At 43.0% G+C, this 16,256-nt stretch overlaps 1 protein-coding gene across 1 annotated transcript in view; it reads right to left on the bottom strand.

Annotated features, from left to right (window-relative positions):
* Window positions 1-13,955, bottom strand: part of LOC109923519 (nuclear receptor-binding protein-like) — a 71,784-nt gene extending 57,829 nt beyond the window's left edge. Inside the window, exon 1 of the mRNA XM_048601381.1 lies at window positions 13,873-13,955. Within this exon, the coding sequence (XP_048457338.1) occupies window positions 13,873-13,955 (83 nt within the window). The remainder of the gene's footprint in view (window positions 1-13,872) is intronic.
* Window positions 13,956-16,256: the final 2,301 nt, after the last annotated feature.

Genomic DNA, 16,256 nt, shown 5'->3' with positions numbered 1-16,256 from the left:
ATGCTGCTTGGCCTGCTGTGTTCATCCAGCCCTGCACCTTGTTGTCAAGGTTACAGATAAGGTGATCAGATAACATAAAGCTTCCTGCAAGAAACCTTATTAAAGAGTGGTGAGCATGGATGGACCAAACAAAAGACTGGACATTTGGTTAATAAAAGTGAATTTGTGTTTTGGGAAGGGTTGAGTACAAATTCATTGTGACTAGTGTGATAACCAATCCCCAGGTGAGCATATGGTTTTGAGATGCTTGGCTCTACAGTCTAGTTGAAAAGTCTTTGTCCTGTTCCTTTTGACTATGGTTTTGTTTGCTTTCTGTTTTCCAACAAAGAGAGAAAGATTTTATTTATTTTACCTGAAGCGCAGGGATGACTAGGGTTTTTCAGCTGTGACCCTCACAGCACATGCCATCCCACTAATATGCAAGTCCAGTGTCTGAACTGTCTTTTAACCCCAGTTCTCGTGTATTCTTGAAAGGGAAAAGCACAAACATGTCTGTCACCCAGATTGCTCTCTTTTCTCCCATCACGTTCACAGTTTGAGATAACTCACAGGAGACTGCAATCCAGTTTGGAATGCATATCTCCTTTTGAAATCCTCCTTTGAAATTTTCTTGCCACCTATCAGGTTCGAAACTCCTAGGTATCACTCAAGGCTGGAAACAGACCATACAGGATTGAATCACATTGCTCAGGTTTTACACTAACCCATCAACTTTTGGTCATTTGTCCTCCATTCAAAAAATATATGTTGTGACTAAAAGCTTAATAAGTTTACCAGAACTAATTCCAGGGATGGCAGGACAGATGTATGATGAGAGACTGGATCAGTTAGGACTATATTCATTGGACTTAAGAAGAATGAGGGGGTATCTCATAGAAACTTATGAAATTCTAACAGGAGGATATTGGTTAGGCCACTTTTGGAATACTGCATTCAATTCTGGTCTCCCTGCTACAGAAAAGATGTTGTGAAACTTGAAAGAGTTCAGGAAAGATTTACAAGGATGTTGCCGGCTTTGGAGGGTTTATACTGCAGGGTAACAGTGAAAAGGCTACGGCTATTATCCCTGGAGCAACAGAGGCTGTAGGGTGACCTTATAAAAGTTTATAAAATCATGAGGGACATGGATATAGTGAAAAGTCAAGGTCTTTTTCCGAGGGTAGGGGAATAGGTTTAAGGTGAGAGGGGAAAGATTTAAAAGGGACCAAAGGGACAACTTTTTTATGCAGAAGGAGGTGTGTGTGTGGAATGAGCTGCAAGAGGAAGTGGTGGAGGCTGGTACAATTGCAACATTTAAAAGACATCTGGATGCGTGCATGAATAGAAAGGTTTTAGAGGCATGTGGACCAAATGCTGGCAAATGGGACTAGATTAATTTGGGATATCTGGTTGGTATGATGAGTTGGACTGAAGGGCCTGTTTCTACGCTGTATGTCTCTATAACTCTATGGCTGGTCAGAGTAAACACAGGATGGATGTTCCCGATGACCAGGGAGTCCAAAGCCAGGGATAGTAATCTAAGGATACAGGGTAGGCCATTTAGGACTGAGATATGGAGAAATTTCTTGATCCAGAGATTGATGAATCTGTGGAATTCTCTGCCTCAGACAGCAGCCAGATCAGTGCTGAGCTCCAACTTTGATCCTGTTAGTCTGATCTGGACAGACTCTCAGTAATAATGTTACTTCTCCAACTGAAAACAATATAATTCATCAAGGCCAGATATCCCTGGCTCCCCAGCTGATGCTTGTGTAGAAGAATTTAGCCCTTTCTAAGACATTTGAGGTATTTAAAAGGACATTGGGACTTTTTTTTATTTTGAATAGTAATGGTGTACAGGGATATGAGGACAAGGTGGGAGATTGGCACTCATTAACAGAGCCAATCCAGGCATGATGGGCCAAATGGCCTCCATTTGCACTGTAACAATTTGGTGATTCTGTGACAAAGGTGAATAGATGTTGTCTGGGGCTATTGATTGTGGCAATGGCTTCTTCCATTTCTTTGTTTTCAAGAAGGAATTAGATATAGTTCTTAGGGTTAATGGAATCAAAGGGTATGGAGGGAAAGCAGGAACAGGGCACTGGGTTGAATGGTCAGCCATTTATGATTAAATTGAGTGTCAGAGCAGGCTTGAAGGGCTGAATGGCCTACTTTTGCTCTAGTTTCCATGTTTCTTTGTCAATGCCAAATAATTTGTTCCAGCAAAGTCTGGTGTGGAGGTTGAAAACTCTGGGAGGAATGTTTGATAAGGGCAGTCTTGTTCCATGTTGTTATCTTTCTCATGCAAGAGGATGTTGATAGGAAAGTGTGCAAGTCAGTGAAAGCTGGGGAATCCCTCCTGACATATTTTTTGTCTTACTGACAAAAACAAGATCATCCAAGGTAAGGAGCAGAGGATTCAAGAATTATAACAGCCCCTAGATTGAGAGAAAGAGCTCAGAGGAGATTGAAGGGAACAAAGTTAACAAGGATGGCTCGGAATCTGGAGAGTGCTAAAGTTTTGGAGTGTTTTAAACCAACACCCAATATGGGGTCCTTTCGTTTAAATGTCAAGCAGTCTTTATTTTGCACTGACAAGAAGACAGCTTCAACCTTTTTATATTCAATCATGGGATGTGGATGTCACTGGGTGGGCCCAGCATTTATTTCCCGTCCCTATTTGCCCTTGAGAAGGTGGTGGTGAGCTGTCTTCTTGAACCGCTGCAGTCCCATGTGCTGTAGGTAGACCCACAATGTCGTTGGGGAGGGATTTCCAGGATTTGGACCCAGTGGCAGTGGTATCACAGGAAACTTCTTTGAAGACACAGTTTCAAGCTCTTTATATACTTTTCAGTAATGATAGCACAGCCAACAGCAGAACTGACATTATTAACAAAGGACAAAAATAAACCTTTCCAACAAAGACACAGGAGAAGCACCATCTGGAAATCTAATTAAGAAAAGCTCTGTTAATGAATGCCAATCTCCCGCCTTGTCCCCATATCCCTGTACACCATTACTATTCAAAATAAAAAAAAGTCCCAATGTCCTTTTAACTACCTCAAATGTCTTAGAAAGGGCTAAATTCTTCTACACAAGGATCAGCTGGGGAGCCAGGGATATCTGGCCTTGATGAATTATATTGTTTTCAGTTGGAGAAGTAACATTATTACTGAGAGTCTGTCCAGATCAGACTAACAGGATCAAAGTAGGAGCTCAGCACTGATCCTTCAACAGAACGTCCTGAGGAGCTAAATTTATTGGAACCAACCACATATCTACAAAGTTGCGTTGCTGTTTTGTACTTTGTAAGCTTTGCATCTGAGAATCATTTTACAACCCCCATAATTGCTGTTCAGTTTTAAAAACTCACTCCAATAACAAACAGGCTGCTAAATCAGAAATGCAACACTGAAAGCAAAGCTGACATTCTTAGTAAGAATATAAATTAGAGGCATTGTGATGAAAATCACTTCAAACACTGGCCAGCTATAGGCAAGGCAGCAAAGCCATTAGGCTTGAGTTAGACCCATGGGGTAACCTTGGGGTGGACAACTACACATCTATGTGTGTGTGTGCTTGGCGAATGTAAAGACTTTAACCTTTTAGCATGCGCCTCTTAATGTAGAATGCATAAACTTGCTACTAGTCTTACCTTTTCTTCTTTTAATCCAAATGTCAAGGCCAGGAGCCATCGTTCATCCTTCATTGCCTTCAAACTAATGGTCTGCTAGGGAGTCCTTTCAGGGGACAGTGATGAGTCAACTGCATCACTGTAAGTCTGGAGTCACATGTAGCCCAGACCTGATAACTTTCTTTTTCTAAAGGGCATGAGTGAACCAGATGGGCTTTTACAAATATTGACATTAGTTGTATTTTACATTCCAGATTTGTTAACAGCAATCAAATTGCATGGTTTCCAGAGTGGGGCATTTGACCCCACGTCCCTGGAGCATTGGCCTGGGGCTCCAGAATACTAATGAAATTACCACTACATCTGTGCGTCTACAGAGAGCTCCGTCTTTTTTGCAGACAGTACAAATTTCATTGTTGACTCACTGAGCTGCTAAGAACTATGTGACACCAGCATCTTTGGTTGGAAGACAGTGTATTGGAGGGACAGCATGGTGGATGTTTGGTTAGCACAGCTGCTAGCGGCAGGCACCCAGGTTCCATTCCAACCTTGGGTGACTGTCTGTGTGGAGTTTGCACTTTCTCGCTGTCTGTGTTGGTTTCCAAAATATGTGGTGTAGTGGACAGCCAAAAGGTGTGCAGGTTAGGTGGGTTGGCCATGCTAAGTTGCCCATAGTGTCCAGGGAATGTGCATACTAGGTGGATTAGCCTTGGGAAATGCAGGGTTATAGGGTGAATCTGGGTGCGATGCTCTTCAGAGGGTAAGTGTAGACTCGATGGGCTGAACAGCCAGCTTCCACACAGTAGGCATTCTATGATTGAGCTTTTATGAAGCAATACAATTGCAAAAGCAATATTTTGTCTTGTAGGAGACTCTGAAGCCTTGGAATTGCCTTCCAGAAATCCAGTGTGAAATTTCAAAATTTTCTGATCAAGTTGAAAAAAAGTGGAAAAATTGCATTTAAGACAAATGTTGCTGACTTTGGCTTCATTCACATGAGGTTAGCTAGCAAATGTCTTTTCTTAGAATATGTGCTCCTTAGTTCATAAGGGCATTTTTTTAAGAATAATTTTTTTAAAAATCAACCTGCTGCAACAAGTTGTTATACCTTCAGGGTAGGTGGGACTTTTCAAACCTCGGAGGTAGAGGCAATGAACAATTCCTTAACTCAGGTTTGGTGATGTTTTTGATCAACCTGTTCAGACATGTTATCATAAGAAAATGGAGGGTGCTGGAGAAACTCAGTAGGTCTGGCAGCATCCGATAATGAGAGTCCAGAGGCAGTAAGTTCCTATTGGTGTGAAGGACAAGGCTGGTAGGTGTAGAGAATGCTGGATGACTAGAAAAATTGAGGCTTTGGTCTAGAAAAAGAAGGAGGCATATGGCAGGTATGGACTGCTGGGATCGAATGAATCTATAGAGGAATATAAAGGTGGTAGGAGTGTACTTAAGAGGAATTTCAGGAAGGCAAAAAGCGGACATGAGTTAGCTTTAGCAAATAGGGTTAAGGAGAAGATATAGAAATTCTACAAATTCATTAAGGGAAAAGAGTAAGCTAGGGAGAGAATAGGGCCCCTTAAAGATTATCCAGGCAGTCTATGTCTGGAACCGCAGGACATGGGTGAGATGATAAACGAATATTTTGCATCAGTGTTTACTGTGGAGAAGAATATGGAAGTTAGAGAACTTGGGGAAATAAATGGTGATGCCTTGAATGGTGTCCATAGTACAGAGGAGGAGGTGCTGGATGTTCACCTACAACCTGAACAGGTGTTTCCCAGAACTTTGCAGGGAGCTAGGGAAATGATTGCTGACCCCCTTACTGAGATATTTGTATCATTGATAGCTATGGGTGACAGGAGGGTGGCTAAAGTGGTGCCTTTATTTAAGAAATGCTGCAAGGAAAAGCCAGGGAACTATAAACCAGTGACCCTGCTGTCAGTGGTGGGTGAGATGTTGGAGTGAGTCCTAATGGACAAGATTTACATGTATTTGGAAAGGCAAGGACTGATTAGGTATAGTCAACATGGCTTTGTATGTGGGAAATCGTATCTCACTGACTTGATTGAGTTTTTTGAAGAAGTGACAAAGAAGATTGATGAGGCAGAGTGATGGATGTCGTCTATATGGACTTCAGCAAGATGCCCGACAAGGTTCCACATTGTAGACCGGTTAGTAAGGTTAGATCACATGGAACCCAGGGAGATCTAGCCATTTGGATACAAAGTTGATTTGAAGGTAGGAGACAGTGGGTGGCGGTGGAGAGTTGTTTTTCGGACTAGAGACCTGTGACCAGCAGTGTGCCATAGGATCAGTGCTGGGTCAACTGTTTTTGTCATTTGTATAAATGATTTGGATGTGAACATAGAATGATTAGCAACTTTTCAGACGACACCAAAATGTAGTGGACAGTGAAGAAAGTTATTTCAGAGTACAATGGGACCTTGATCAGATGGGCCAATTGGCTGAAGAGTGGGAGATGGAACTTAATTTAGATAAATGTGAGGGGGTTGCATTTTGGTAAAACAAATCAAGGCAGGACCTTTACGCTTAATGGAAAGGTCCCTGAGGAGTGTTGCTGAACAAAGAGACTTTGGAGTGCAGGTTCATAGTTCCTTGAAAGTGAAGTCACAGGTAGACAGAGAAGTGAAGAGGGCCTTTGGTAAACTTGCCTTTATTGCTCAGAGTATTGAGTTGGGAGATCATGTTGCAGCTGGACAGGACATTGGTTAGTCCACTTTTGGCATATTGTGTTCAATTCTGTCTCCCTGCTATAGGAAAGATGCTATTAAACTTGAAAATGTGCAGAAAAGATTTACAAAGATGTTGCTGGGATTGGAGGGTTTGAGCTATAGGGAGAGGCTCAATAGGCTGGGGCTACTTTCCCTGGAGCATCAGAGACTGAGGGGTGACCTTATAGAGGTTTATAAAATCATGAAGGGCATGAATGGAGTGAATAGCTATGGCCTTTTCCCCCAGGTTGGAGAGTCCAAAACTAGACGGCATAGGTTTAAGGTGAGAGAGGAAAGATACAAAAATGACCTGAGGGGCAACTTCTCCATGCAGAGGGTGGTGCATATATGGAACGAGCTGCTGGAAGAAATTGTGGAGACTGGCACAATTTCTACATTTAAAAGGCATCTGGATGGGTACAAGAATAGGAAGGGTTTAGAGGGCTTTGGGTCAAATGTTAGCAAATGGGACTAGATTAATTTAAGATATGTGGTTATCATAGATGAGCGGAACTGAAGGATCTGTTTCTGTGCTGTATAATTGTATGACTCTATGGCTCTATCTGTGGAGAGCGAAACAGAGTTAATATTTTGAGTTCTCCCTGAAAAGATTTCAGTTCTGAAGAAGAGTAATTCTGGGCTCAAAATGTTAACTCTGTTTCTCTCTCCGCACATACTACCAGACCTGCTAAGTTTGCTTCAGATTTCTGGCATCTGCAGTATTTTGCCTTTACTTAACATGTGATGAAACATGTCCAGAAGAGGTGGGACTGAATCCAGACCTCTGTCCCAAAGGAATGGGTATAGCTCAGGGCTGTTAGTGTATTTTAAAATGGCATTTAGATCTTTTTGATTGGGAAACATTTCTTAAAATTTAATAAGTTGAAACAACTGCGTGAATGCTTGTTCCACCTGTTCAAGTCAAGCAGAGAAGTCACTCTTTTAGCTAAAGCTAAACTTTAAAAGTAAAAAGTCTCCATACAATGTTTGCATGTAACTTTATATATTGGATTTTATTAAATTTGAAGTTCCTGAAAAGGTGTAATTGAACATACTAACCTTAAAGTCTTGGCCCCTATTATTTGTCAATGCCCACCTTTTGTTCACTGCTATCTTCACTGTTGCTAATCCTGGAACTGTTTCCTGCTAGAAATGTCTCCACATAATCCTAGATTTTACTTCATGATCAGTGCCCACAGGAGTGCCATGTGCATCCGAGAATGGCCTCATTTGTAAGGATTAGCTCTCGCATTCCTAGCAATCTGTAAACCCAGGCAATGTGCTCTCATTGTCTAACCCTATCATAGCCTGTTACCCGGCTGAGCACAGACATCCCAGCCTGAACTTATTCCGTATTGGAAAGAAGCCAACAGGGTGATGATAGTGTGAATGCTTGAAGATGGGAGAACCTAAACACTGGAATAGACGTCCCTTTCTTACAATGAAAAGTGGGGAAAGAAATGAAACATTTTGCCAGGGGTCTGCTTTCGGTCAGACCATTTAAACATTGTAATTTCTAGATTCTGGTCCATAATCTACAATTGAGTCGTTGATACATTCTCATGAAGAGTTTGACCAGAGAAGATTAGTTTAAGGATAGTTAAAGTTATTTGGGTATTTTCCCAGCCTAATCAGAAAGTTTCTTAGGAAGATCAGTAAATGGGACTGTGTGAGTTTATAAACTGATATCTTCACACTTTCCAACCTACCTTTGTGTCATCAGTTCATAGGGTTTATTTGTGTCTTACTGCCTTTGAACTGAGGAATGGAAGAGTGAGCAAGCACACACTGGGGGACAGAAGTCCATAAATGTTACAGTGCAGGAGCCATTCAGCCCATCCTGTCAATGCTGGTGCTCATGTTCCACACCAGCCTCTTCTGGAGTTATTTGTATTTATTTGTTCACAGGATGTACATATCACTGGCTGTGATTTACTGCACATCTCAAATCACCAAGAGAGCACTTCAGAGTCCTCAACATTGCTGTGGGTCTTATTTATTACTAATTCACAGGGTGTAAGCATCACTGCTGGGCCAACACTCCCTTAGTGCTGCACCAGAAATATCAGGCTACTTTTTTTTTAGGTTTGAACTTATAGAGGTATGATGTAGCAGGTAAGATTATATTCATAGAGTCATACAGCAGGGAAACAGACCCATCAGTCCAACCAGTCCATGCCGACCATAAACCCAAATTAAACTATTCCACATGCCTGTGCTTGGCCCATATCCCTCCAAACATTTCTTATTCATGTACTTATCTAAACATCTTTTAAACTTTGTAACTGAACTTGCATCCACCACTTCCTCTGGAAGTTCATTCCACACACAACCACTCTCTGTAAAAAAATTACCCGCATGCCATTTTAAAATTTTTCTCCTCTCACCTTAAAAATACACCGCAGTCTTGAAATCCGCCACCCTAGGGAAAAGACGCCTACTATTTAACTAGCCTATACCACTCATTATTTTATAAATGACTATAAGGTCGCCCCTCAATTTCCTACACTCCTGTAAAAAAAGTCCCAGCCTATCCAGCCTCTCCTTATGACTCAAACCTTCCATTCCTGGCAACAGCCTGGCAAATCTCTTCTGAACGCTCTCCAGCTCAATAATATCCTTCCTATAACAGGGCGACCAAAGCTGGACATGGTACTCCAGAAGAGGCCTCACAATGTCCTGTACCATCTCAACATAATGTCCCAACTCCTACACTCAAAGGACTGAACAATGAAGGCAAGCATGCTAAATGCCTTCTGAACCACCCTACCTACATGTGACGCAAACATCAAAGAATTATGTACCTGAACCCCTTGATCTCTCTGTTCTAAAACACTACCTGAGGCCCTACTTTTAATAGTATAGGTTTTGTCCTTGTTTCTCTTGCCAAAATGCAATACTTTTCATTTATCCAAATTAAATTCCATATGTTACTCTTCAGCCCATTGACCCAATTGATCAAGATCTTTTGATAACCATCTTCATTGTCCAATATACCACCAACCTGGTATTATTTGCAAGCTTACGAACCATGCCTTCAATGTTCTCATCTAACCTAATTTATCTTTTATACTTTGCAGGTGCCAAATGATGTAGGTATCTGATGTGAATTTTAAGGATTTTCTGCTTTTAATTGAGGGTTTTTGGGGATTTGCCATTTTTAATATATTTGTATGGACTTGTACTGCTGTTATTCTGTCACTAGTAGGTGCAGCCTGATCGTGAAATAAAATTTAAGGAATTCCCTCACTGAATGTAATGGGATTAAGCAGATTATCACAATTTTGTTGCTCATCGAGTGGGATGCTTTTAGGAGAGGTTTTGGGCCCACTTTTGGTCTTGCAGTAGTGTCCCTACCCCTGGACTGGGAGGCCTTGGTTCAAGTCCCATCCACTCCAGAGTTGTGTAATAACATCTCTGAACAGGTTGATGGAAAAATAAGTAGAAAAGGCTTTCTACTTTTCTTCCTGCAATCCTACTGGGTCTTTAGTGTTCACCAGAGCTGTCTTCTGATCAATATCTTCCCTGGTCCTGCTTTTGACCTTCGCAAAAAGCAAAATATTGTGGATGCTAGAAATCTGAAATTAAATCAGAAGATTCTGGATTTGTTTTATTCATTCATAGAGCGTGGGTGTTGCTGGCTGTGCCAGCATTTACTGCCCATCCCTATTGCCCTTGGGAAGATGGTGGTGAGCTGCCTTCTTGAACTGCTGCAGTTCATGTGCTGTAGATAGACCCATAATGCCCTTAGGGAGGGAATTCCAAGAGTTTGACCCAGTGACAGTGAGTATTTCTAAGTCAGGATGATGAGTGGCTTTAGGGGTTCATGCAGGGGTTGGTGTTCCAGTGTATCTGCTGCCCTCATCCTCCTAAATGGAAGTGGTTGTGAGTTGGAAGGTGAAGATCTTTGGTGAATTCTGCAGTGCATCTTGGGAACTCTGCAGCCTTCAGGAGTCAATGTTGAGTTCAACCATTCTTGGGCATGAACACCTTCTTCCATGTCCTTTACCCAACCTCACACTCCAGGCATTACTTAGGCCACTTTCAGTCAACCCATTTTCATCTACTTATGGTCTCCAATAGCAGCTTTTCTTTCTTCCTGGCTTACCATTATCCATTCCTTTGACTGTCTAGCTGTCTGTCTTCTGTCTTCTGTCTTTTGTCTTCTCTCTCTCTCTGTCTCTCTCCCCCTCTCTATCCCCCTCCCCATCTATTGCCTACTCCTTTACAGTCTCCACACCCTGTCTTCAGTAATATATACCACCTTTTCGTGGATACCATCAGCTCTGAACAAAGGTCACTTGACCCAAAACGCTAACTCTGATTTCTCTCCACAGATGCTGCCAGACCTGCTGAGCTTTTCCAACAATTTCTGTTTCTGCTCCCTACTTTTATATTCCATTGCCTTTGAAATGAAGGCCAGAAACACACCCTCCATAAACTAGCTCAAATGTTCAGGGCTGTTACTTGCATCAGTGGCTGTGTTAAATAGGAGGAAGATGTTCGTTCACACGCATTATTCAAACACAGTTATCACTGCGTGTGTATGAAGCCTTTCCTATGGTCCCAATGTGATCAGACTTGCCTGGAAGGCAACTTTAGAATGACTTTGGAATGGCTTTGTAATCCTTGCCTGTGCCTTCTTTTGCTTGCAATTGTGATTATGTATCATGTTTCTGCTTGCTTTTCAAGAGCAATTAAATGCTGCAGGAAAACACAGCAGTTACTCTGTGCACAGCAAGATCCCACTGCCAGAAATAGAGTGATTGCCGCTTTCTTATGACTTTGGGCACTGGTTTTCCTTGGTCAACATTGTGTTGCTTTTTTTAAAATTCATTCATGGGATATGGGTGTCGCTGGCTAGGCAGCATTTATTGCCCATCCCTAATTGTCCAGAGGGCAGTTAAGAGTCAACCATGTTGCTGTGGGTCTGGAGTCACATGTAAGCCAGATCAGGTAAGGATGGCAGTTTCCTTCCCTAAAGGACATTAGTGAACCAGATGGGTTTTTCCGACAAGCGGCCTTGGAATCTTGGCGACTGTTAGACTCTTAATTCCAGATTTCTTTTTTTGAATTCAAATTCCTCCATCTGCCATGACAGGATTCGAACTTGGGTCCCAGAGCATTACCTCGGTGTATAGTACCACTAGGCCATTGCCTCCCCTGTATTTGTGTCTTTCTGTGCCCAAATTGATTACCACACTCCAAACACTTGTCTTCATTGGCTGTCGTGATCGGTGTGAAAAAAGGATGGGAGTGTGCACAGTGGCAGAGGGTTAAGATTGAAAAAAAATCCAGGCTAATCTGTGGGGCAAAACGCTTGGAAAATTCCTCTCTAACCCCCTTTGTAGAGAATCTACAAGGTTTCTACACGATAACTTTAGCCCCAAGAATTCTACACAGCACCTTCCAATTGTACATAATCTCCACTCCGGCTCAAAGTGTCTGTCCAAGGAATTTCAGACAGATCCAGGAGACTTTACCTCATACTGTGTCAGCAGGGTTTGAGGCCTTTGGTAATACAAACAAGAGCAGGACTTATGCAATAACTGGTGGGGCATTGGGTAGTGTTGAAGAACAGAGAGACCTGGGGGTTCAGGTACATAATTCTTTGCAAGTTGCATCACATGTAGACAGGGTGTTTAAGAGGGCATTTAGCACACTTGCCTTCATTGCTCAGACCTTTGAGTATAGGAGTTGGAACATCATGTTGAGGTTGTGCAGGACGTTGATGAGGCTTCTTCTGGAGCACTGTGTGTAGTTCTGGTCACCTTGTTATAGGAAGCATATTATTAAACTGGAAAGGGTTCAGAAAAGATTTACCTGGATGTTGCCAGGAGTGGAGGGTTTGAGATATAAAGATAGACTGGAAAGATTGGGATTTTTCTCGCTAGAGCGGAGGAGGTTGAGGGGAGACCTTATTGATGTTTATAAAATCATGAGGTGCATTGATAAAGTGAATGACAAGGGTCTTTGCCTTAGGGTGGGGGAGATCAAAACTAAGGGGCATATTTTTAAGGTGATAGGAAAAAGATTTACAAAATTCATGATTTAAAAATTATAAAGACAGTGGTTCATGTGTGCAATGAACTGCCAGAGGAAGTGGATGCAGCTACAGTTACAACATTTGGATGACATTTGAATAAGTACATGAATAGGAAAGGTTTGGAGGGATATGGGCCAAACGCAGGCAGGTGAGACTAGTTTAGTTTGGGATTATGTATGGCATGGACTGGTTGGACTGAAGGGTCTGTTTCCATGCTGTATGACTCTATGACTCTATGAAGTGTTGGACCCCTCCATTCCCTAAATCCCATTTCATCATCTCTCAATGTGCCAACAGGGCCAGTGACTTCCTTTTTCTCCTGCCATTTGTTCTTGTGGTCTGACCATTGTTGGGAAGGCTGGCATTTATTGCCCATCCCAAGGTTCCCTTGTCCTGACCACCTATTGCTGTGAGCCTGAAGTCACATATGTAGGTCAGACCAGCTAAGGATGGCAGATTTCCTTTGGTGAACCAGATGGGGCATTTTTCCGAATGTCAGGATTGTTGTTAATGAGACCAGCATTTTATTGAATTAATTAATTGAATCAAAGATCACCCAGCTGCTGCAGTTGGTTTTGAACTCATGTCTCTGGAGGATCCTATTGGATAAAAGGGCAGGCTCGAGGGGCCAAATGGCCTACTCCAGGTGTTATTTCTTATGATTATACGGTATTAGTCCAATTCTCTAGATTGATAGCCATGACGCAGTCATACACATGTAGGTGCAGTACATTGATTTACGAACTATAACCTTGCTACATCCTTTAATTGCATATACTGTGAATATTGTGTTTTATTGTTACCTGTAATCATAGTGCCTTTTATGTTTAGTGCACAGTTAAACTGGTACAATGCAGTGTGGAGGCAGTTGAATCCACAGCGATATTCTGTGGAACTTGGTCAATGAATAATAGAGGCCCTGATTCTACTGGAAAGATGTATTGAGATAAGAGCAAACAGGAGTTTGCATTAAAACACTGAGAAAGAGAAGGGGCTAAAACCACGTGGGAAACCGCTGCTGACAACAACTAAGCAGAAACTAATTGAGTGATTTTACAATCCCAGCCATATCACTTCAATCTACAGACTCCAAAGTCCAGGTGACCATGGTAACTGCACTCTACACTCTCTAAAACCAATGCTAATTTAGGCACTGTCTCAATAGATCTTATTCCAGTGCCAGAAGTCTATGTTTCATGTAGATCTGGAGCTGTCCTTCCCCTGCCTTACATTTATATATCACCTTTCATAACCCTCTATTGCCTAACTTCACCCCCTTCCCCCAAATATGCTTCAGAAGCAATACAACACTTTTGAGGTGTAGTTATTTTTGTAAAGCCAAGAAACTTGGCAATCAGTTTGTGCACAGTGCAATCCCACAAACAACAAAGAGATAATCAATCAGGTCATCTCAGAGATCTTCCCAATTCCTCCGTCTCCGTCGCATCTGCTCTGATGAGGAGACGTTTCACTCCCACGCATCCCGGATGTCCGCCTTTTTCAAACAACGCTCTTTTTTCCCCTCTGCCATCCAGACAGCCGTACACCGTGCCTCCTCCATTCCCCGTTCCACAGCTCTTGACCACCACCTTCCCCTCCAAACATAATAAAGATAGGGTCCCCCTTTTCCACACTTTCTATCCCATGAGCCTCCGCATCCAACGTATCATCCTCAAACATTTCCGCCAACTCCAATCAGACACCCCCCACCCAGAACATCTTCCACTCCCCACCCCTCTCTGCCTTCCGCAAGGACCATTCCCTTTGCCATTCCTTAGTTCGCGCCACATTCCCCACCAACAACTCCAACCCTCCCGGTAACTTCCCTGTAACCGTAAAAGATACAGAACCAACCCACACACCACCTCCCTCACTCCCATTCAAGGCCCTAAACAGTCCTTCCAGAGCTTCAACTGCATCTCCTCCAACCTAGTCTATTGCATCCGGTGCTCCCGATGTGGTCTTCTCTACATCGGTTAGACCAAACGTAGACTAGGTGACCGTTTCGCCGAGCATCTCTGCCTGGCCTGTGACAGCCAACCTAACCTCCCAGTCACCGCACATTTCAACTTCCCCACCCCACTCCCCGTCCAACATGTCCATCCTTGGCCTCCTCCAGTGTCGCAGTGACTCAGAACACAAATTTGAAGAACAACACCTTATCTTCTGCCTGGGCACCCTTCAGCCTGGAGGACTCAACATTGAGATTCCCAGTTTCAAATAACCTTCCCACCCATTCCCCAGTTCCCCTTCCAGCCCCACCTCCTCCCTTCCATTCCACCTTCTGACCTTCCCTTCCAGCCACCAATCGGATTCATCCCTCCCATTGACCAACCTGGTCATACCTACCACCAGTGTCCACCTATCACCACCAGTCCGCCTCCACGCCATTCCCCCCCTTTATCTATTGCCTCCACATCCAGTCCGGAAGAAGGGTAATACCCGAAACGTTGACTGCTCCTTTCCTCCAGATGATGCCTGGCCTGCTGTATTCTTCCAGCCTCCTATTTGTCTACCCAGGTCATCTCAGATAGATGAGACGATTTGGTAGAAAGCATTCCTCCCCAGTTAGCGATGGTGCAAGGTCGTTGACCCTAGCTTCTTGGCTAACAAGGGAGCCAAAGGATATCCGGGAAAGGGAGGAAAGTGTCATTGAGATCACAATCAGATCAACCATGATCAGATATTGAATGGTGGAGCAGGCTCAAGTGGCTGAATGGCCTACTTCTACTCCTAGATGATATGAACTAATCCCCATGTGGATTGGAAATGGGATTGTGACTCATTGACCAAAGCCAGCAGCAGGAAGGAAAACCAAACCTGCAACTATCTCACACAGGGCTCCTGTGACACAATGGTAGTGTCCCTGTGCATGGGACATCAAGTCTGGGTTCAAGTCCCACTTGTCACAGAGGTGAATCATAACATATCTGAATGGATTGATTGAAATTGACTATGATTATCTAGAGGGCTGTAACAGCTCACAGGAAATCTATCACATGTGTAGCCTTTCTTGATGAGTGGATAAGCAGCAACCCATTTACACACAGCAAGATCCCACACAACAGGAACATTTGAACTTTTTGCATTCAGAATGAACACATGGAAACTTCACTGATGTATTCCTTCAACAGAACACCCTGCACTGATAGTGGCCATGCCTTTGGCTACTAAGATCCTGAGCACTGAAATAACTGCCCCCCCACTTCTCGTTTTCCTCCTTTAAAATACTCTTTAAAACCTACCTTTTTGTTCAGAACATGGGTTCCCTGCCCTAATATCTCCTCGTGTAGCCCAGTGCTATCATTCTTGTCCAGTGCGTCAGGTGCTAGGTTAAAGGTGCCACCGTCTCCAGGGACAATTAGAGATGGGCAACAAAATGCAGACCTTGCCAGCGATGCCCACCTCCCACTTAAGAATAATAAAAGTTGTTGTTATTACTATACAGTATTCAGAACTGGAATTCCTGAGTAGAATTCCCCCTACCCGAGCCCCTGGCACTAGGACACGTTGTGACACTCTCTCCAAAGCATCGTGGTAGAAATTGGTTAACTCTGACTGAGACTGAACTCACACTTTGCTGATCTCTTATCCTAACATACCTGTATTGTGTTAACTCTGAAATCCTTAATAATGCTTTCCTGTTGTGATGTGAATTTTAAACAAAAATATTTTCACATTTACTGCCCATCCCTGATTGTATTCAATAAGGTGGTAGTGAGCTGATATCTTGAATGACTGCAGGATTTTGACCCAGCGACACTGAGGGAATGGCAATATCATTCCAGGTCAGGACGGTGAGCAACTTAGAGCTGAACACGCAGGCAGCAGTGTTCCCATCAATGTCACCGGACTCTGAAGA

This window comes from Rhincodon typus, chromosome 9 (assembly GCF_021869965.1).
Source record: "Rhincodon typus isolate 14 chromosome 9, sRhiTyp1.1, whole genome shotgun sequence".
Taxonomy (NCBI): domain Eukaryota; kingdom Metazoa; phylum Chordata; class Chondrichthyes; order Orectolobiformes; family Rhincodontidae; genus Rhincodon; species Rhincodon typus.
Note: the sequence above shows the minus strand (reverse complement) of the source record. Positions and strands in the feature narration are given on the sequence as shown.